This window comes from Papaver somniferum, chromosome 1 (assembly GCF_003573695.1).
Source record: "Papaver somniferum cultivar HN1 chromosome 1, ASM357369v1, whole genome shotgun sequence".
Taxonomy (NCBI): domain Eukaryota; kingdom Viridiplantae; phylum Streptophyta; class Magnoliopsida; order Ranunculales; family Papaveraceae; genus Papaver; species Papaver somniferum.
The window spans coordinates 113810248-113832616 of NC_039358.1; the positions used below are offsets into that span (position 1 = coordinate 113810248).

The window sequence follows — 22369 nt, forward strand, 5'->3', positions numbered from 1 at the left end:
ATCAAAATTAGGAAGTCTCAACTCAAATATTTGCAAGCCAAGATTTGGTTCAAGTACTCATCAGGGGGAGCGCCACCTTAATGAACTTATCATGTTGTAATCTTTTTTCTTCGTCAAGGTTTTTCTCAACGGGTTTTTCTTGTTAAGGTTTTAACGAGACAACATTTGCTTGTCCCAACACTACTTTAAGTTTTTACATGCTTGTATAATTTGAGGTTTATCAACTAAGATATTTTAGTCTAAGGTTAGGGTTCCCACATAGTTGGGTACTAAATCTTTTATCCCTACAAATAAGGGTTTAAAATTATGCAATTAACCTATGAATAGAATTCTCTCATCTTCTTTCCTTATATACGTCTTTTCTTTATTTTGCAACAGAATAAATAATATTTACCAATTTAATTTGATAATTGTTAGGGAGAAATCCACATTTACTAGAAGCAAAGCCGGTTTTGGGATGGAAAAAACTTTCCTCGTTTTTTCCATCCCATCAACAATCAATTGTGATTTTGATTATCCATCAAATATTTCACTATCATTGATGATGTATGGAACAAAATGTGGGAGGACCTCAGCTCCATGTATGAAACCAGGGTGCAGCTAATAACTATTAGCTAGAATAATACATGACCATGGGCAGCCATTTCCATCCATAACATCACTTGCACGAGGGACAAACTCCATGTATGAAACCAGGGTGCAGCTAATAACTATTAGCTAGAATAATACATGACCATGGGCAGCCATTTCCATCCATAACATCACTTGCACGAGGGACAAAGCTTTACACTTTATTCCGATATTTTACCATCTATTTGGAAACAAAGCAAACTGATTTGAGGTGTTTTTCAGTCAAAAATTATAATTTTAATCAAAGTTTTTTTTCATTGAGCTAAAATTTGAAGCTTGAATATTTATTAAGTTTAGTTCAAGTGGAATTTCACATTATTGTTGTGCTCCAAAAGTACTCCTAAACAGTAGTAGAATACTTCTTCATTGGGAATCCTTCCGAGTAACATAATTAGTAGTCTTTTCCAGGAGAATACTACAAAATCCAAAGCTGTGCAAGTGTTGGATTTGATGTAATCACAACTATATTATTTTTATTTTAAAAAAGAACCTTAAGCTGAGTAGTAGGAGCTTGTTCGTGCATGCTGGGATCATCATTCAATCACCTATTCCATTCAATCACCTATTCCACAAAAGAAATTACTCTATGTATGAGATTTTAAGATGACTAGATTGCTTTCTCTGATAAGCATCAAGAAGCATTAGAAACATAATCAATGAACACAAAGATCTCCGAAAATAGTAATTATGCAAACTATATAGACATAATTTGGGGAATGATTATTGGAATCCACCCCCAAGTTTTTTACAGTAAAAAGAAATGAATTCTTACTGATTTACTCCTTCCATCCAAGGTATACAGGCGGAGAAAAGACACTTTTCTTAATCTTTGGATTTCATAACTATCTCTTTTCTTTTCTGTTTTGCCCCCTAATTTTTGATAAAAAACTAGAAGTATTAAATTAGTTGTAGTATAACACTATTATCAGGTTAGAGCCACCTAGAAATTAGAATTAGAACTATCACGGACAACCAAAAACTAACATTCGCCTATACAACTTGGACGGAAGAAGTACTTCTTAACAATGTGAATTAATTGAATTGAAAAAACACAGAAAACGCTTTGTAAAACGTACACTATATGTGCTATTTATCTTGGGCTTACTGATGTTGTTTTAGGTTGCCAGGCTTTAGAACCGGGCCTGACCACTTGACGGGACATTAAACCCACACTTTGAAACTCTGCTTTTGACGCAAACAAATCTAATCGATAAGCGGATACATCCTTCCTGAAAGAGTGTGCCCGTTTCCATTAATGTGGGCAAATGCTTGAAGGGTGGAGTTTAGCTCTCCTGAGTTGGATGACCTACGAGACCTTGAGTTCTGAGACGACATGTAACTGAGATCATGGCCTGGCGATGCATAGGGAGATGACGACGATGATGACGGTGGGCGACCATGTGTCCTTGGCAAACCAGTTGGATCATTTCCCAAACTGTATCCCTTTTCAACCGTATCAGCTTCAAGAGGCAGTTCATCCAATGTCTGCCACCACCAGAATATAAAGAAGAAACATCAGCAAAACACTTGATATAGTAGAAACCTTACCGCACTTCCAAGGATGCTTAGGGTCTACGTTTGTGCCTTCAATAAGAAGAAAGCACAAGTACTCACCTGGTAAGCCAGTTGTAGAATCCGAAGTGATTCTCGAGATCGCTTTCTTTTCACAGATAGCTCATCAGGTTCTTGCAGCATCTCTTCAATAAGACCTTCTCTGTTTTGGATTTAGCAGAACATCACAAAGTTAATTTGCATGCACTCTTATTTTTAAGTCAAGCAACTGAAAACTGTTAGCTTTAAAGTAAAGAATCAAATCTATATTTACCGATAAAGTTCCCTGATGAAGACATTATGCAGCTCTCGTTTGGTATGGTTGACCTGGATACATTCACACAGCGTTAGAGAAAACTATCACCAGGAAAAGACTCTATAATTAAATGGGAGCACAATTCGTAACTTCGAAGTAACAAATTAATTTAGGTTATGCGTTTTAAGAGAGCTTGCACACTTACGAGAAAATGCATAATTGCTTTTGGCACAGAGTCCTCGATGTTCTTCCTGACGATACCGTAGTATGACCTCAACAACAATTTTGTTATTGCTATTTCAACTGCCTCTTGCTCGGAGTGGGTCTCTGAAGGCCTCAAGATGGTTGGTGGCTGAACAAAGAACACCCACAACTAAGTAAATGAAACAAAAAGTGAGTTTGTTAATTAGATAGAAGTTTCCAGAAGCTACCTCTTTCAAAAAGATCGCAGAAAGTGCATGCTCCACAATCTGAACAGGTTCACTGTACGGTTTGCTTGTTGAGATGTCCTTTGAAGCTCTCCGGCTTTCACCCCCACCAAAAATTGATGAAATACCCCAACTTGAACTGGAGACATTTCCTGATAATAAATCAAAATCAATATCAAAATGATATCATATACCATGTAGTAAGACGTGCAGGGTTTCTTAACGTGTTTAAAATCTCAAATTCTAATCAGCAACAACAGTCATATTTATAATTCATTTATAACAAATATCGTTTGTGTTCTTAAATGATATTGTACTAGTTGGAGAGTGATGGACAAAAGCCAGACAAGAATCTTCATCTTTTTAGTCATTGAGGGGACATAACGCTATTGATCAAAGAAATTGGAACTTACCGGATGCTCCAGGTTTCTCTGTATCCACAGCAGGCCTAATTACCTACACATAACCAAGACATAAGAAGCAAGTTAAAACCAACCAAGCGATGAAGAACATTAAGATGTCTTATTTATGTTCCTTTAGATGACATAACAAGAAATAAATTTGAGTCCCATCACCTGATCTGCGGTAACTCCATTTGCTGCGGATCTACCCAGAACAGATCGCAATTTCTGACTTCTTTCAGATGGTGGAACTTTATCAAAATCTGCTCCTTCCTAAATCATGCACATACAAATGATGATGTAAGAAGAAGGCAAGAATTAATTTCGAGATGAGAAAAATATAATCTTGCAGGTTGAGAATCGTTTTGGAGTAACTGAGAGTTGACTTAGCCATATTGGCAAGTTCCACTGAGCAGCAAGGCATTAAGCACATCTCCATGAGACAATATATGGATTTGCTAGCCTTTCTTAAGTGCCAAAAAGAAAAAGTTCTCTCTCTAATTCGACAATTTTTTTTTCTCTACAACAGAGAGCCTCTTGGAGATGCTCTCTGAAATCATGTAACATCCGCACAGGTGGTATCTAGGTCATTCAACCAAACTTCAACTTAGTGAAACAACTTGAACTCCACTTGCTTCAAATTGGGACTTCACTGAGGAATTTTGTTAATCTTGGATCATTAAACTAGCCAAGTCCACTTCGCATTTAGACCTTATAAATCCAAGTCCTACTACGAAGTTTAGAACCATCAGAGAAGTATGGAAGCTAACCTTTTCTTTGGCCATGGCTGCAGCTGCCCTAGCGGACTTGACCTGTAGAATTGCAACCTCTACAGCCTTACTCCCGCCAATAAAATTTGGATGTGAAGTGTTTATATAGTCCATCTGCAAAATAAAATTAACCAAATTAAGAAGTACACACGAGCAACACAGCAAAAAATTAACTTGGGGATAAATAGTGAGAACTTTTAGAATGTAGACGCAACGATATGCACTTGAATGTCAGCATACCTCCATGTCAATTATGTGCTTAATCATTATCTCGGAAGGCTCGAGTCCATCTCGTAAAAAATCTCCAATAACTTTGTCCACGCGCTTTTTCAGCACAGGAAACCGCTGCAGCTCGTTGTCCATACAACTATGACTTATCTGAAATAGCAAAACAAAATCACTTATTTACATTCCAGTGTTGGCATGAAGGATTAATAACACCAGAATAAACTGTCTCATACAAGAGAATAAAGACGAAGTGTGCTGTACCTTTATTAACTCATCATAAATAAATCTAGCACATTGAAGACTAGGATCTTGCAAACGTTCAATCTGCTTCCGAACAAGAACTTCAAATGGCACCTTCATTTTTCAGTTACAATAAAATGATCAGCATAGAGAAGAAGGTAGAAAATTACCAAGTACATATTATAGAGGCAGAAAAATTGAGCATAAGGCCCAAGAAAGTAGAGGAAAATCATCTAAAACTCACTTCGGGAACAAATAGAGCAGACTTGGGACCCGTTGCATTCTGAATTGCAGTTCGGATGTCATCGTCAGTCAATTCATCACATGGATCCACCTCCTGTGAAAGAATTCAAGCTGTGTCAGAGTGAAGAACTAAGAAAAAAACAGCATCATTGAACCAATAACTTTTTACCAAATTACATACAACTGTAAAGACACCGATACATCATTAAAATTACAGGAAAGCAAAATTATATCAGGAGTTCAGATCTCAATTTAAAGCATCGAAGTAGACATGGGAGACAAGAAATACAGAAAGCACCTTTGATCAGCATTTCAAATATAGACATCACTAGACACATTTCAAATATATAGTGTACCTCTAAACTCTTCACAAAAATTGACTGAAAAATATAGTGAATTCGAGCTCCACCAGATAATTCTGACATTGACATTCCTCGACTTTTTCCCTCCACCATTGAAGAAAACGCTGTCACCAACAAACATCTATGAGTGACACAAAGAAGTCCAATGTCGACAGAAGATAACGTAGAAAGAATCAATTGCTGAAGTATGAAGTAACAGGCAGAGTAAACAAAATTTCAGCTTCAATTAACCTCGGTATCAGACAGATTATTGAGTCAATTATAAATTAATGTCATTTGAAGTTAGGGAGAAAGAAATATATAAAATCCTGCAAATATAGGATGTCTTCGAGAAGATCAGCTGCAGTTTCAGAATAAATTAGGTTCACAACTGGATTTATTTTGCTTTTTACTGCTAGCAGTTGTGGATTGATAAATCTACTCATAAAAATGGAATAAAAACATGGCAAAATCAAATATAAAAGAAGCTAGTTTTACCATCAGAATACTTTGAAAGAATGTTCAAGAGGAGGGCTCCTTGACCAGCCTGAAATAATTCAGAAAAGAAAGAATGAAATAAATGAAATGATGAAGATTACTAAATGAGCTAAAACCAATATGTTTTTACTAAATGATAACTCAGACACAAATTAACATAGAGTTTGACTGGCAAGAAATAATGTATGTTTTTAATCTTCACACACGAGTAAAACTGCCAATTGTATCAATCGACTTTTCAGCTAAAAAGTTTTTTTCATTCTTGAAATCAACTGCTATTATGTACCTTTGATTCTGTGATCTCCCCATAGCTGGCATGTATTTTTGCCTCCTTTACCAATGCAGCACTTATGCGTGCCTTCAAATCTGGAAGTAAGGTCTTGATATGCTGGACTAAGATCTGCAGGCAAACATTAGAACATCGAGATAGATATTATAATATGATTTATAGAGGGAAAAAATGGAAACCAAAAACAGAGATATATGTCGCAGAAAAAGAGAAAACTATGGTGTGTCGCCTAAGAATGATGCGTTGTATCTGGTTTGGACGAAAAAAGATAGCATTGTGAATGCCAAACTTAAAGTTTCATGGAATAGTCGATCGTAGTACCTGATTCAATTTCTTCGCTAGCTGAGGTACACCACATTGATCAGAAAGGCTACTATATACCTGTAATACACAACAATCGTAAGCATACGTAAAGAGAACTGCTACAAAATCCAAAACGACCATAAAAAAGCAAGCTGGTGGCAATAGGATTTTACGGGTCGGTTACGAAAGAATTTCTCCTCGTAAGCAAGTGCATCCTTGATACTGCGGTTTTGCATAATATCCTGTTCATAACATGCATGTTATTAGATGCTCAACACTAACAAATTTATGTGAAAAACCATTAAATCTTTAAATAGTAAATACACCATCCAATACCAAAGGATCATAAAGGTACGCAAATGACTAACTTAGCATATATAATATACAGGTCACTCATACATACACGTCATGAAGAAACAATCGACTTTCAACCTTAGACTACCTCCAATATCATGTCATGCTAATAAACTTACAAGAAACTTTCAATTCTTAGAGGGAAGATTACCTCTTGGCATCGGTTAACAACACCTACATAACCAAGCTGGAGAGGAATAACTTTTCCAAGCAAAAGATTACGAGCATCAGTGCCACGGTCCATAATATCCAACTGAGGTGATAAATGGAAGAGCAGTTGAAAATGCTCATCAGCAAATAATGAAAGCAGCATATACTGTACAAGTATTAAGAATGAGGAAACAAAAAACAAATACCTTTGTGATTACACCAATTGTTCGGTTACCTGCAAAAAAATAAATAAATACATTAACCATTAGAAGTGGTAAAATCAAGTATTTAGGCAACTTGGTGCTACCCTCAAACATGCAACTTCCAGTAGAGATTTTTCGGTATGCATACCATCAGGATCAGCAGTTCCTGCTATCTGTAGTGCATCTGAGTTTGCCAAATCTGAATTTGCAGGTGTGACTGCTAAAATTAAACAACTAGGGTGCTTTATATACGATAAGATCATCGTTCTAATTCGAGCTTCAATATCAGATGGCTGGTCACCAACCGGCACTTTCGTTATCCCAGGCAAATCCACCAACGTAATATCAAGAACATTTGGAGAGTAGATCTTGAGACGAATTTGTTTGTCAGAAACTCCTTTGTTGCCTCCTACTTCTCTATCTGTTTCCGCCTGCAACGTGAGATGAAAAGGATTGATGCCTAGTATTAATTTATTTATTGTTTTCGTTTTTACTGGTGAAAGCCAACGTTTCATCAACAATTCATATCCATAGCAAAAACAAATATAAGCAACACCATAGTGGTGCAAAGAGTACCAGACCAAAAGAAAAAACGAAAATATATGTACTCGTATGACACTAGTAGTAACTAGTAACATGCACATTTCTTTTATTTCCACATGTCAAGAACTTCTCCAGGGTTTTTTTTCACTAGTAACTAATGAGAAACCAATTACACAATCCTGATGGCAAAAGTAAACCAACAAATTATAGAAAGAAGAAACTTATGCAGTGGAAACATAATAGTAGTCAAAACATGCTTCAAGAGTATACTTTATTTCAAGTACATTTGCTGAACCATATTAATGCTGTTTAACTACACTGAATTCACTGGGAGAAAAGAGAAAAATAGGAAGAGATACATCAGAAATTTTACACTCAATTAGAGGTAGCTTCCATCATCACCCCTGAAGAAATCTAAGGACTAAGGCCGACCCAGTGTCGAATACATTTATCAAAGAACTTCTCAGAGAAATAATAAGCAAGTTCTAACTCTGGCCAATGTCAAAGTATCAATAAGACCCACTAATACAGTATAATAACATGGTAATCTATAGAATAATATGGACAACCCACATTTGCATATAGACAACCTATTTGACCCAATTTCAAATACTAAATAACTTCAAACAAGAAGTTAACATAGCAATCAATCTTTTTAATATCATTCAGAGATCAGACAATAACAATATCAAATTCATACAAAGTTCAATTAATCACATTATTCACAGCAAGTATCAATAACAAACCAAATTAAAGTGATGATATACCTGAATTTCTTTACGAATTTCAGAAAAATCAAAGAATTTCTTCTTAGGCAAGTGTAAAAACTCTCCATACTCTTCATCAGCACCATCTGATGTCTTCTTAGTCTGTAACAATTGTAAAACTAAAGGTCTTCTAGTACAAATATCAGAACCTCTAGGTAAGAAATCTCTTCCAACGAGTGCTTCTAAAACACTTGATTTACCACTACTTTGACTACCAACAACAGCTACTTGCGGTAATTCAATTGTTGATTTACTACCAAGCTGTGCAAATATATCTTGTAGTTTATTTACAATTGGTATCACCGAATTACCTAATGGTGATGAAGAAGATGATGACGATGGTGGTGGCGATGATTTTAAATCATCCGCCATTGTTGTTTTCAGTAATTAACGAAGAAATTCGATTTGATAAACCCTAATTTTTGAGATCGGTGAAATTGGGGTTTCAAAGAAGAGGGAGAAGTAATTGAGTGTTTTTTATTTGGATAGTCTGCTGAAACTTTATATTGAAGAAATAAAATATCTTTCCCCCGCCCCAAGTTAATGAGAGAGTTTAAGGGGGATTGTGTTTTCTTCTACACTAAGCCGCCAAGGATTCCAGTTTATTTTGGTAATGTGGACTGTGGGCCCCAAATTTTAGAATCCTGATGAAAAGACGAAATAACCTGGAACGCTCGAGTCCAGTTCTAATGTAAACAGAAACAAAAGGAAAATTCTGTCGTGCAGCAAAATTCAGTTCTAAGATTCAGTCATGCAACACTACGGCAGTAAAAAGACATGCTCCATTTGTATTAGATGCCGAGTTGGATGTGTGTTGTTACTGGGACTTTTCTAGGCTCTTGTGCAAATTCATGGGCTGACATTATGCGCCATCAGGGGATTTGGTGTGTTTGAACTTTGAATAGGAGGATATGATCCAATGCAAGTAGCATCTGGGTTCCAAGTAATTAAACGATTTTTTTTGGATTTTGAGAATATGACCTTGCTTATGTAGGTTTGTTTCACTCAACTAGGATGTGTTTCAACTAGAATCTCTGGAAATTTTGGAGGCCCTGGTGGTAAGAGCCATGCTATATATAGATAGATAGATTACAGAACTAGTTTTGAACTTGAGGAAAGTTAGTGATTTTAAGCACTTTCACCTGCCAAGTTACTTCCTATAGATCTAGAAAACATGATACAATTCCAAGCCAATACTGTAAATCACAGTTACATACAAGGAGCTTCACGGTATTAAATATACTTGGATCACTTACCTGTAACCGCTTTCTGACATATGATGTGAAACGATAATGTCAGAGTAAGGATACAAAAAAAACCTTTCTGACATGGATCAACTGATCTCTAACAATACAACCTGAATCAGATTATTGATATATCCTTTAGAAAGAATAATGCACTATAAAGTGTCGCCAATTAATTGGTTGTACTCTTTTTTTCTTATGTCAACTGAATCAAATCTGTGAACTTGGTTTGGTACGCTGGGGTATGTAATAGACAAGAAGCCCTAACACGAGAATTACACTTCCAACTAGGAAGAATGGGCTCAAGGTTGTAGCTTCAGGAAGATAAGGCAATGGAAGCGTAAGAATGAAAATGGTAACTGGAACTGCAAAGATGGAAATAGGAAAAGTTTGTTTGTTACTCAGTGTGCAAGAAAAACAGAAGGCATTATGTGTGTCCATATATATGGAATTTACCTGCTAGTGTTGTAACAAGGGAAGAAACCACGGCCGAGGAGATTTGGACCAGATTAAGCAAGGAAATGTTGAAAGCCACATTTGTGGATATGAAAAGTAGCGGTAACCAAGGTGCTCCTGCGCAATCTGATGACAGTTGCAAATCATGAAAATCCAGTTAGATAGGCGAAGTTTTAAATCACTTTAATATGAAGATGATAATACTTTGCGAGTTGCTGCATATTTGTCTATAGCAGGAGAAGACTTGCCTGTAACCTGGTTGCCGATGTTTAAAAAACAAGCGGCACCACTCTTGAGGTAGGTAGGAAGTTCGGCAAATGGTATACCTTTCAAGCTTGATAAGAAGGGAAGGAAGAGCAGTACGAAGAGAGCCTACACGCCTCAAAAGACATTGAACCCGACCACAATGAGAAAGTTATTGTAAGGTTTGAAATGCTTAAAAATAACCTAGAATTCACAGTAAAATTTTAAATTTCTAAGATGTCCCCCTTGAGGCTTAACTTTATTTTCAACTATCCTAATTTCCATACAGTAATGTCCAAGCTCACACCTTTTTCGCTCTGAGCTAACCTCATTTTCTTTGCACTTCCTTTTAGAGTTTTTCCCACATCAATGCCCAGTTTAATTTATTTTATTGGAGAGCAACTAAAACTTAATGACTTATCAAAGGAAACTACATCGAGGTAACTGTGAGAATTAACGCAGCAACATGAAGAAGTTACAGAAAATAAAGTAGCACAAATTATGAAGCTCGAGTTGAATACGATAAATGTCACCTGGTATCCAGATCCGAAAGAGTTGACGACAAATATATCAAGTGGTTTGCCCTGTCATTTTATTAAATGAAGATCATTGACAAATCCTGAGTCCCACAACCTTACCTTCCCAGCAAAGAATAGCTCTGAATTCCAGATTATGGTTTATAGAAGAAATAAATGAGAGAAAGTACCTTTAAGCGCTTTGCCGCATCAATGAAGACAAACTCCTGTGGATATACAGGGCAGTTTAAGGCTTCATTTTTCAGTTCTACTATATAAATGAATATAATGTTGGTATTGTAACCTTGAGAATGGATGCACCAGCTTGAAATGCAGTTGATGCTAACATCATTGCTGGCCACACAAATGCAATGTTGGACAGCATTTGACCATCGTTTGACCCACTGCACTTACAATGAACAAAACCAACTGAGGTTAGACATGACCGAGAACTAGGTCCTCACAAACATGATGTAAACCAAGAAAAAGATAGTATCTCTGCCACCGGTGTAAAAGAAAGTATACCTTCAGAAGGAAATCAAGTGTACATACCTAGCAACAGCTGCAACAACACCAGCAGCTACGAGCAAGCAGCCAGCAATTTGATTAAATGAGTATTTTCTTCCTAAAATTAAGGTAGAAAATATCAGCTGCCACACCAAAAATGTCTGCAAAATAGATTGGTAACCAGAAACGTCAGTATAGGCTTGCAAATGCAATCCAAACATAAAATTTAATTTGGTATCCAGCATCACCTGATTCAGTATTGGTATAGTTGGTCCAGGAAGCATAGCTGTAAACACATACACAATAAACAAAACCCAATCAGCAGCATTTTGAGAAAAAAACATCTTCCAAATATTCATCATCGAATTAAGAAGTTGGTTGGAATTTGTAACTGAAAACACTTAAAGCTTTGCATTGCTATAAGCAAGACAACAACAATAGAACACCTGCGACTAGAATAAACAAACAAGCTATAATATCACAAATGAGTGTTGTATCCAATCAGTCTACTATGTGTACCACATCTTAGAGGCAAACATGAACATAAAATTTCAATAACAATCACCTCAAGTCATTAAAGATAATTAACTCAAAGTTTCGGAAGATACCTCCAGAATACATCCCTGCAGCAACTCCAAGTGCTTCTAATATACCGATGATCAAAAAACTAGTCTTCGGGAGGGCTAGCATTTCTTTGGTTACTTTTCCAGCACAATATCTTAGGTACAAGATAGAAAAATAAAATGCCACATATCTGCAGTTTGTAAACAATGATAATTACCAATACTGCAAATTTTGGAAATTAAGAGAGAATTCACATATGGAAAATGAAGAACAGAGACCCACTCGATCCGAGCTCAACACATACCCAAAAGTAGTGACCTGAGCAAGAAAAAAAGGATATTCTTTCATAGGAACAAGAGCAAGTTTGTAAAGAACGCGATTAGCAACAGCTAAAACAACAGTAATTGCAGAACCAACAAGAATTCTACTTTTATTATTACTAGGTTGGGTTGAAAATTGTGATTCTTCTTTTATAGCAAAGATTCTGAATTTGGGTTTTCTTGTAAATTTCCGCCGAAAGTAATTTTCATTACAGTGAACACTAAATTCTCCAGTAAACGACTTTTTTGAAGAAATCTGATAAGATAATCGAGGGTTTTGATAAGATAATAAAGTTTGAAACTTCGTTGCATTCTTTGAGCTACTTTGAGAGTGAATTCGTGGCGAAATCAAAGTAGTAGATGAAGAAAATGAAATTGCCATTGTCAATGTGGCAGAACAAGAAAAACTCTGTACTCTTGAAAAGAACCCTAGATCGTTAAATTCACTTCCACAGAGGTTTCTGGTTTAGTTTCTTCGGTTGATCTGTGAAAGAAAATTCTCAACCGAAGAAACTATATATAACATCTGGCTTTAGTCAAGAGTCAAAATAGATATTTTTATACCATAAACAAACATACACGAAATTTGATACTGTTCAAAATCAGTGTACGGACGTTATGTGAATCGGTCGCCTGACCGACAACTTACCACCGATGTAGTATATGTTTACCGCCGGTATAAAAAAAAACAGAAATTTACCATGAGGAATAACTATATCTGGTGATCCAAAATTTGTATCTCTGCTGGGATTAGTTCACCTGGTTTCCAAAACTTTGCCAAATTCCCAGAAATTGTTTACCTATCAAATATATTTTATGCCCCAAAATCTACCTCATGACTCAAAATCCATTATTTTTACTCATTAACTATATTATTATACATAATATGCTTCATGGAAAAATCCTCCTCGTAATCTAAAATTTGTTAATGTGACTCAATTTCTCTTGGTGGCATGAAACAAGCTATGCCCGTAATCCATCCCTAATGGTGGAACCAGGAATCTCACTTGGAATGAGCTAAAAACAAAAATTTTAGATATTGGTGGACTAAATCACTGGAATAAAAAAAAATAAAAAAAAAAAGTGGTGTTTGTCTCCGGTCAATCAGTGGACAGGATTTACTGAAAATTATCATCCGGGTTATTGGGGAGTTACACTCCAATAGAAGTATTGTAGTGCTTCGAAGAGGTATGGATCTCGGAATCCATTGCAGCAAAAACCCTGATTTACCAATTTCCAGGGTTCTAATAATATCCGTAAGATTGTTGAAATTAAGGATATTAGGGGAGAGTTATGGTTTTCTGGGTTTATCAATTTCTAGGGTTTTTAACTCAAACTTCTCCGCCACTGACAGTTCTTATAAGAATCTCTGCAAATCTTAGGACGATGCTATTGTGTAATAAGAGATGAAATTGAATTAGATTTACTTATAAGATTAACATTGATTTCCGATTAATATTGATTTTCTTTCTGCTTTTCATATTTCATTTCATATTGATTTCCAATTAATATTGATTTCAAGAGTATTTTCTCCCTTATTAGTTTTCTGCTGTTATTGCTAATATTGCTGTTATTGCTCCTAATAATTTTGATGATGATGAGTTGTGTTCTTTACAGAATTGTGAAAGCTTGATGCAAGGTCTTTATAGACTCGCAGGGGTTCTACGGAGAACACACTCTTTGGCTGGCAAACCGGCTTGGATGTTCTACAGTACTTGGTCTCAAGGCGGTGGTCTGGAAAGAACTTTGTAAGTCTCTCAGTTTCGCCTCTACCTAAGCAGTATGAAAGATTCCATATGTAAAATTCCATATGCCCATGCAAGTTTGTTTAAGATTTGAAAGAAGAGCGAAGGTGTTGATGTCAACAAGTTCAGGTCAAATAACTCTTTCACTAGGAAAGTCGTCGACTGATGTTGTAGGAGAAATCTGTACTATGATCTTTTGTTTTCAAATTCCTGAGTTCTAGACCTTATTCAGGTACAGATAACTGATATTCGTTTTTTCGATCATCTGCTTATCTCTTTTCATTCATTATGTTGATGTTCAAGCTATAAGATTCATTTTGAGCAGATTTATATTGTGTAGGCCTTTCCTTAATTTTTTATATGTAGGTGAGTGCCTCAGAATGTCTCTATTGGACCAGCAATACGATACTTGCATATAAGTTATTTTTCTGATTTGTTTTATTACCCAAAGATCAGTAATTTAAGATTGGCTTGAACATAAACAGTGAGTACTCACCGAGATGAGGTAATGAAATTGTAATTGATGCTTTATATGTTTTTAGCCAGCACATGATACGTACACCTTACGTTAGCCATGTATACGTTCTAAACAGCTTTTATGTTCAACTGACCTGTGCAAGGAACCTGTTCTAAACAGCTACCAGTTCTAAACAACTATGATATTTGATTTGAAGGGGATGGTTTATTAGTTTTTCCATATGAAAGAGATGATGCGAAGAACCTTATGTTACATGTGCTTTATTTACGATCTTTAGGTTGTATGCGTAAGGTTGCTGCTGGCTTTTACACCAATTGATAAATCCTATCAAGACTACCCAGTTAGCATGAAAGAACTTCACCGGAATCACGAAGCTCTAATGCAAGCATGGAAGATCAGCCAAAAACACCCATTACAGAGGGTAGTTTATGCATTTCCCTCCCTCATTCTTCATACCCTATGGTGCTTATCTGATTCTTTGACAATTCCTATAAGCTAAAGCTCAAGTTTCCTTGGTTTTACTGTGGACCCTGTTTATGAATGTTGCAATATATCTATGACTATTGAATTGTTAGATGGTGGATAGTCTCAGTTCAATAGTTTACTTTCCAGGGAAAAGGATTACAAGTTCGTGCTTATGATGTATATTTTGTACGTGTAGGCTTATGCAGAATTGCTCGAGGAAGATGATCCAAATATACCAGCATGGTTCTTCTTCAGTTCTAAGGATGTTGTGAATGTGGGATCACCTGCACCACTCCTCTATTTATTCATGGACTGCTTATATGCTCATTCAGAAGGTATCACCACCCTTATACTTTGTCCTCCAGACATGATTGCCTCCAGTGTTTCTGCTATAGTTTCGTAGTAATTATTTTCGTTATGTTGATGATGGGTTTCTTATGCCCCCGCATCAGTTGTCCTCAAGACTTTCTTCTGCACCGACAAATCAAGGTAAATCTGAAGTTCTAAAGCCCTTTTGCCTGGAGCTCATAAACCTAATGAAAAAACCTTTTTTGAAACCCAAAGTCTTGCATGTTGCACTATTGCAGGTCTTCAGAGGATAATATGAGAACATAGTTCATGTTCTCGATGACGATAGATTAATTATGAGAAAAGTGGTAAGTTAAAATTTGATGACTCTTCATGTAGTATTTTGCTTTTAAATTTTTTTTTTTAAATTTAGTAAACCAGTAGGGCATCATTTGTCAAGCTTTAAACAATTTGATTAAAAAGGCGTACAGAATTGATTATGCAGACTCGGGTTTCAGGGTTCAGGGTTCATTAGCGAAAGAGGACTAAACTCAAATCACAGCTCACCCACTTAAACTGCTAATTCAAGTAAGCTCCTGTCTGTCACAGAAATGACACAACCTTAGAACGGAAGAAGCTAAATGAGAACAAATTACTTGCAGCAGCTGAGATGCTCAATGTTAGGGAAACAATGAGTATTTGATTTATTTATTTTTCCGGTTGATCAATCCATCTTTTCAGTTTTATTGATAGTCACGAAGCAATTTTTGTTATATTATGAGTTTCGAACTCAGGTACTTGCAGAATATCCAAGTACAATTGCAAGTTAATCGGCATAAGCTGTTCCTTATATTCACTGTATCCCTACACATAATTCTAAATTGTTTGAACAGTTCCAATAACATTAAATTTGGGTGCTGAAATTTGAATTATGGAGATTAACTCCAAAATTATACTTGAATTTTGATAGTTTGGGTGCTTCTGAATTGGGTTGTTGTTTGGTTACTTTTAAATTGAACTGAACTTGAACTTCAAATTAGCTTGAGTTGTTTGGTTAAATCAGCATCCCTACACGTAATTCTAAATTGTTTGAACAGATCCAATAACATTAAATTTGGGTGCTGAATTTTGAATTATGGAGATTAACTCCAAAATTGTACTTGAATTTTGATAGTTTGGGTGCTTCTGAATTGGGTTGTTGTTTGGTTACTTCTAAATGGAACTGAACTTGAACTTCAAATTAGCTTGAGCTGTTTGGTTAAATCAGTTAAGGTTCGACTTGCTTCGTAGCAGGCATTCCGCTTTAATAGTAGGAGGCACGTTTTAAGATTTGTGGTTTCTTATACATTACATTAGTCTATTTGATATGATACATTTCTAAATGATGCACAGTACTGTCAGAGTGTATAACTGCCGAGGGAGAAAAGTCCGTTCCTAGCTGAACTTGGTTAGCATTTATGCATCTAACGCCTGCTGTAATATAAATCATATCCTGTTAGGTGTATTAATGCTAACTTAATTCAGGCTAGGGAAACTAATGCTACTCTTCCAGTTTGTTATGCTTCTCGGCTAGCTTCAAATAAACGTAAAATATAGTCATGCTTTTTTATATGTGGCAGCCATGCATAAACGTTTTTTGAGATGATGCAATGAGATTAATGGCGGATATTTAATCTTATTAAAATGACTCTTAATGAGGTCCGATGCTATTGAGAATTTTGCCGCAGGAATTGAGCTGTAGATATCGTATCTCTTAGCAAACTAAGGGGAATTTTGTATCTTTATGTACGTAAACGATTCGTTTTATTTTTTGGTATTGTAGTATATTTACATGACTTGATCTTTGTAGAGTTAAGATAAGGAAGCCATTGAGAGTTTGAGCAAGCGAACTGAAAATGTCTGATTGTTTTTCCTGTTCATTAAGCACACATGATTGGTCCATTATGTAAACAAGCATAATTTTGTTGTTTTTTTCCAGTAGACAGACATGACGCTTTTGCTTGAGCTGGAAACCCAAATGGAAAGAAAAGGCTTGAAATCAAGCTTTCCCATTTTCTGCAATTTGGTCATACATTAATTCACAATGTCTTTAGGAGTTCATAGAATTTGGTTGGTATAGATGGAGATATTGTTTGATTAAGGTAACCTAAATTGTAAGAGTTGTATGGTTTTTTATGTTGTACACATTATCAATTACTCAGGTATATGTTGATTAGTGTCCACTATCAGTATTCTGATTGATAGCTCTGTAATTCATGTTAATTAGTAGCAAGGTAATGATCACCAATTAGTATGATGCTGCAAGAGGAATCGACAATGATTCGGGTTTAAATGTCATGTCTATAGAGTAAGTCGTAGTAGTGCTGATGGAAGCAGTTTAGTTTATAGTGTGTAACTTTGTATTAGTGATTCTTGATGTTTAATTTTGACGGTGGTTCTTTTTGGCGGCAGGGTCGAGCTATTTGTTACTAGACAGTTTCTATGAAATCTGTAAGTTCCACTTATTGATGCAAATACAATTAGTATTGTATGGTTAAACTTTTCTCAACTTCTGAAAACAAAAAGCTCTTCTCCTTTAGCATTTGGCCTATGCCTAAAGTATTATGTTACCTTTTGGTATATCAATGTAACTGTTCATGTTAATTACCTTCAAACACTAAGCAAAGCACTACGTGCTGGAGTGATACCGGTTAGTGCGGTTCTTGCAGACACGAATGTAACATTATGTATTAAGCCAGGTAATGATTGGAAGGTAGCCAACTTATTTTTATTTTATTTTCTGAATAAAATGTAGCAGATACTACCTCATCTTCAAGCAAAAATGAACTTTTGGAAATAGGATTAGTTAATGATAGATCAGTTGTTTTATTATGTGGTTAACTTTAAGTGTTCCTTCTGTCATAGGTGTTTGTATATGTCAATGATGAAGCTGGTGAGAGATCATTGCATCAAGAGGCAGAATCACAATATCTATCTTGCGCCAGTGACAGTTTTGTCACAGAGATCCACAGAAAACTCTGATGTCGATACTCAGCATTCTTCAGATTACAAAAGTTAGAGGAAGTGAATATTGATATTGGGGATGGAATAACCACAACAAACCAAATTAAAGGGAATTACTGTAATAGGAAGCTCCGACACTTGCAACTCTCATTGAGAAGATTTGCAGAGTAAAATAGGGAAGATCAAGTTGAATCTAGAGCTTTAACAAGGAGGAAAAAACATGGTATTTGTTCATTATCAATGAGATGTTTTAGAAAGGTAAGATTTCTTAGTTTGAGGCGTTCTTAAGATTTTGTTTTGTGGTTTTAATATAAAAGTTGGTATTGATTTCTTTTTTCTGTCTGAAATTAAATCACTGGGTTCAAATTCGAGAAGGAAGAGCAGAAAACTCAGTTCACATGTATAACTTTCCTTCATTCGATCTACATTTGGTTGTTCCGTAGTTATTAATACATCATTAAGTTTCAATTGTCTATGTTTTGATCTAAATTGGATTGTCTATGATTTTCTTTCTTCATTTTTTGAATTTTGTAGGGGTTCAAATGAATTCGGGAGACACCTTAACACCACCACCCTGACTATTCCTATTCCTGATTTTGCAAGATGCTCTACGAATCCTATTCCTGATTCCTGGAGGTACGTACTTTGCAGGTTGATTATCTCTAGCTTTTTTTTTTGAAAGAAATATCTCTAGCTGTCTCTTATTGTGTTTGTGTGATATTCTTTATGGAGAGGCTGTTTATATTAGTTTCATAAAGGTGCTCGGTTTAATAAGATGATCCCACTCTCTGAATTGCTATGAGAAAAGAAGAACAAGTAAACAACAACTTGATTTGTGGATGGAATGTTTTTCTTAGTCGGTGCTTAACTAATTTGTTGGATGTATTAAAGAAAACCATCGGGCGAAGTGCCGTAATCCTTAGTTTAGCTGGTGTTTACATCATACTTTTCGGATGCAAAACAGTTTAAGTTATTAACCAATTATGGGTAACGCTTTGTAGAATTGTCCCTGAAAAATGATTATTCACTCAATCGCTGCGAAGTGTACAAATGACCATTTATATCTGTTGGTCGTCTTTCTTCTTCTGGCTAACATTATCACTACATATCACTTCCTTTGTTCTTTCTTATTGAGTGTTTATATAAATCTATGGATTGTACATCTTTGAAGCCCTAGGTTCCTCTGCTTCTGATTTATTGGTGAGGTGACTGATGTTTAATATTTTCACTCCTACGGCTAATAAAGGATTTCCATAATCTTGTGAATGCAACCGATACTTGCATCCACTTTAATTTTGTGAAACTTATCATCAATAATCTTTTAATTTTGTATGGTCTCAAGTTTCCTCCGTAAATAGGAGAGACTAGACGAGTAATTGTAAAATATTCTTAGTAGGGGGATACCACCCGTACAGTTGGGAATTAGAACTAATCAAGAAAACCCAGTTGCTTCTTGCTGGACTTTTTAGTTGTGTAAGCAATGAAACTTCCAGTTCCTCCGTCGTGTTGCGTTTTCATTTATGGTATCCAGTCAGTTGGACGACAAACAATATTTGATCTTTATTTTGTATGGTTCCAAGTTTCTTCCTCGAAATAAGCACGACTATAAAGAAATGTGCTTGCAATGTTTGTTACTTCTATCTTATTTTGTCGTTTCGGCTCATACCACATCTGTTCTGAAATTATTATCTTTTTTGTTTTTTGAAAGCAGCCATACAGTACCGAGTCCGTACACATCTGCATAAACCATGCACGGTCAATGCCTCAATATGGCGAGCTACAACCGTCCGCATACAGCCACATGTGTACATCTGTATACAACCATCTATACGCAGATAGCAATAGCAAATTGATACAATTTATCGATCCACGTGTGGAAAGTAAAGCTCAGAGGGCGCTGACGTACACAACAAGCAAGGAACATTCATACCGCGGGATGCTCAAGATAACAACTACTTCGCCAATTGCAGGATGCTCGAGATAACAACTACTTCGCCACCGAACTTAAGCTGCACATAGGTTGAGTATGAATTTAACTTTTTTTGCAGAATCTTGAAATGTAGACCTCCTAAGAGTTTCAGAAACTCTCAACCATTGTCAAGAAGCACCAATGCACTCACGGTACCATTAGCTACACAAGCAGAACACAAGCCTTCCCCAGGTGTATTATCAAATTAATGAATCACTCATTTATTTATGCAATTGTGGAGATCTAGGCACCATGGAAAATACAACGCATACTTTCTGTAGTGAACTACAGAGTGAGATACTCACCTAAGTATGGGTAGTTTTCTTATAAAGTTTGATTAAGTGGTTATGGGATTCATTGACATGTTAATCAGTGTTGTAAGAAAGACAATCACTTGAAATCGGGCTTTTGCGAAACTGAATGTGGTGCACATTTATTCTGTTTTTTCATAAAGTATGGGTAGTTTTCTTATAAAGTTTGATTAAGTGGTTCTGGTCTACATTGTAATTGACATGTTAATCAACGTTGTAAGAAAGACGATCAATTGATATCAGGCTACTGCTAAACTGAATGTGGTGCACAGTATGGGGTTTTAGTATGTTTTTTTCATCATTTTTGAAGACTGTGATTTCTAAAACATCACTGTTTGGTCTTTCATTCAGTTTTTTTGGACCATGTGTATTTATCTTTTAATTTCTTTTTCCTATTCTGTTTCCGTATTTTTTTCTTTCAAACACCACATTTATAATCGATGACATCTATATATTTTCTTGGCTTTTAATATGTTGAGGTTTATATTTTCTTGGCTTTTAATATGTTGAGGTTTTACAAGTGATAACTACCGAATCTGGGATGGTGTTTATGAGTAATCATCCTAATGTATCAAATGAGAACTACAGAATCTGGGTTTGGGAAAATGAATCTGGGTGGTATACATCTGGATTTGGCTAGAACTCTCCAGGTAATTTGAGACTTTTAATATACCTGATATGTCCTTGGCCGAAATGCAGATAATGGCTTGTACATAAGGTTGTATTTTTTACATGTTTTGGGGAAGAAATAAAAATGAGGAGGGATCACCTCACACTTTTATTATCACACTATCTCACACGTTGGACGTCATTTTTACGAATTCGTACCAAACCATAACGGATTTGAAACTAATATTTCAGGAATATGTTACTATTATATAGCTCTACTTTCCTATCGAAAATGAGCGTATTCGAGACGTATAACACCATCATCTACTACTTTGAAAATGAGACATTGAAAATCTGTGGATTTCTGGCCGTCGAAATTAAGACCGGTAAATTGTGAGGTCTTATATTTCTGAATGTGCTCATTTTTGGTAGGCATGTAGAACTTGGTAAGATGAACGTATTCTCAAAATATTAGCTTCAAATCCATTACGGTTTGGTTTTTATTCATAAAAATGACGTCGAACGTGTGAGATAGTGCGAAAACAAAAATGTGAAGGTATCATTCCTCAAAAAGCAATTGCCTGTAACGGAGTATTTAATTTTTATTTCTAGACATACCATAAATAGATATATGCAAGATATATATATCACTTTAACCTAAAGCAGCTTCTGACCCCAAATTATCTTCTCTTTTGGGCCAACCGCCTAGGAGCATAAATTTTGGCCGACCGTTTTACCAAGCTTGATACGTATATATCATCCATGCAAAAATATTTTTCCTTTCTATTTTGTTGGTTAATTAAGCATCACTTTGCTTTCCCTCAGTTCATGGGATAGACGTGCCGCCAAAACATGATTATCTTAACATCGGTACTAAAAGATCGGCAAAACAATAGAAATGTTGGGAGAGAGAAAATGCTTCTCTTATTACCTCTGCTCTGTAATAAAAGGTCAACCGACAACAAAAATAATAGGAAAATGCTGGAAGAGACAAAAACAACAATGATTGGACATCACTCTACAGTGGACACCTAAATCTACATGTCTCATCTCCCACCGTAAATGTATAATTTTGTTGTTTTTTTATAAATGTGTTGATATGTGCGTAATTTAGATCTATGTGTAGTGTACTTATATGTTGATTATCTTAAAAATATGAGTAGATTATAATTATTTGTTGCAAAATTTTCGGTAACAATACTCACATAACAACTAACAGTAGCTAAAATATTTTGTTTATCAATATATTCGAATCGGCAAGTTGCCCAGTAAGCACATAGACTGAAGGAAATCCTACATAAGAGAGATGCATCTACCGAAGAAGTATACAACATGCACTAACTTTAACTGTCAAAACTGGATGTGATGATTATTGCATTGAATTCTTAGCTCACGTATTCCTGAGAAAATTTAATTGTGTATATTAAAGGCTTCCTATCCTAACCGAACACGTACAT

General features: G+C 35.7%; 2 protein-coding genes and 1 long non-coding RNA gene across 22 annotated transcripts; 1 reads left to right on the top strand and 2 right to left on the bottom strand.

Annotated features, from left to right (window-relative positions):
* Positions 1–1301: 1301 nt before the first annotated feature.
* Positions 1302–9030, bottom strand: LOC113297069 (dynamin-related protein 3A-like). Its single transcript, XM_026545474.1, has 20 exons — positions 8196–9030; positions 7034–7316; positions 6889–6917; positions 6684–6785; positions 6352–6420; positions 6197–6256; positions 5873–5986; positions 5587–5635; positions 5104–5213; positions 4749–4841; positions 4526–4618; positions 4277–4414; positions 4037–4150; positions 3441–3539; positions 3279–3321; positions 2869–3017; positions 2643–2789; positions 2456–2508; positions 2245–2344; positions 1302–2115 (listed from the first exon to the last, which is right to left on the bottom strand). Exons 1-20 carry the CDS (start codon positions 8565–8567, stop codon positions 1834–1836), a joined length of 2499 nt encoding a protein of 832 aa, XP_026401259.1. The 5' UTR covers positions 8568–9030; the 3' UTR covers positions 1302–1833.
* Positions 9031–9248: 218 nt separating this feature from the next.
* Positions 9249–12548, bottom strand: LOC113297077 (protein CLT2, chloroplastic-like). The gene is made up of 10 exons (XM_026545483.1): positions 12029–12548; positions 11769–11914; positions 11409–11446; positions 11206–11321; positions 10958–11057; positions 10845–10880; positions 10672–10722; positions 10144–10267; positions 9896–10021; positions 9249–9804 (listed from the first exon to the last, which is right to left on the bottom strand). Exons 1-10 carry the CDS (start codon positions 12424–12426, stop codon positions 9650–9652), a joined length of 1290 nt encoding a protein of 429 aa, XP_026401268.1. The 5' UTR covers positions 12427–12548; the 3' UTR covers positions 9249–9649.
* A 428-nt stretch (positions 12549–12976) lies between these two features.
* Positions 12977–20558, top strand: LOC113297088. 20 transcript variants are annotated; one of them, XR_003333286.1, is made up of 13 exons: positions 12981–13792; positions 14545–14729; positions 14929–15067; positions 15185–15221; positions 15320–15388; positions 15512–15608; positions 16999–17367; positions 17472–17510; positions 17687–17758; positions 17925–18281; positions 18399–18423; positions 18558–18659; positions 19735–20558. It is a non-coding gene; the product is annotated as an uncharacterized LOC113297088 (long non-coding RNA). The 20 variants fall into 20 exon arrangements; XR_003333322.1 differs by having other exon boundaries at positions 12981–13300; positions 13662–13792; positions 17472–17758; XR_003333296.1 differs by having other exon boundaries at positions 12981–13232; positions 13662–13792; positions 17472–17758.
* The last annotated feature ends 1811 nt before the right edge of the window (positions 20559–22369 follow it).

What these genes read in the sequence shown, in the direction of transcription:
- LOC113297069 (XM_026545474.1), bottom strand. Translation starts at nt 8,567, where the DNA reads ATGGCGGATGATTTAAAATCATCGCCACCACCATCGTCATCATCTTCT. An exon ending in CAATTGGTGTAATCACAAAG is followed by an intron (nt 6,786 to 6,888) that starts GTATTTGTTTTT and finishes TTATCACCTCAG; the next exon opens with TTGGATATTATGGACCGTGG. An exon ending in AAGCAATTATGCATTTTCTC is followed by an intron (nt 2,509 to 2,642) that starts GTAAGTGTGCAA and finishes GAATGTATCCAG; the next exon opens with GTCAACCATACCAAACGAGA.
- LOC113297077 (XM_026545483.1), bottom strand. Translation starts at nt 12,426, where the DNA reads ATGGCAATTTCATTTTCTTCATCTACTACTTTGATTTCGCCACGAATT. An exon ending in CTATACCAATACTGAATCAG is followed by an intron (nt 11,322 to 11,408) that starts GTGATGCTGGAT and finishes TCTATTTTGCAG; the next exon opens with ACATTTTTGGTGTGGCAGCT. An exon ending in GTTGTTGCAGCTGTTGCTAG is followed by an intron (nt 11,058 to 11,205) that starts GTATGTACACTT and finishes TTGTAAGTGCAG; the next exon opens with TGGGTCAAACGATGGTCAAA.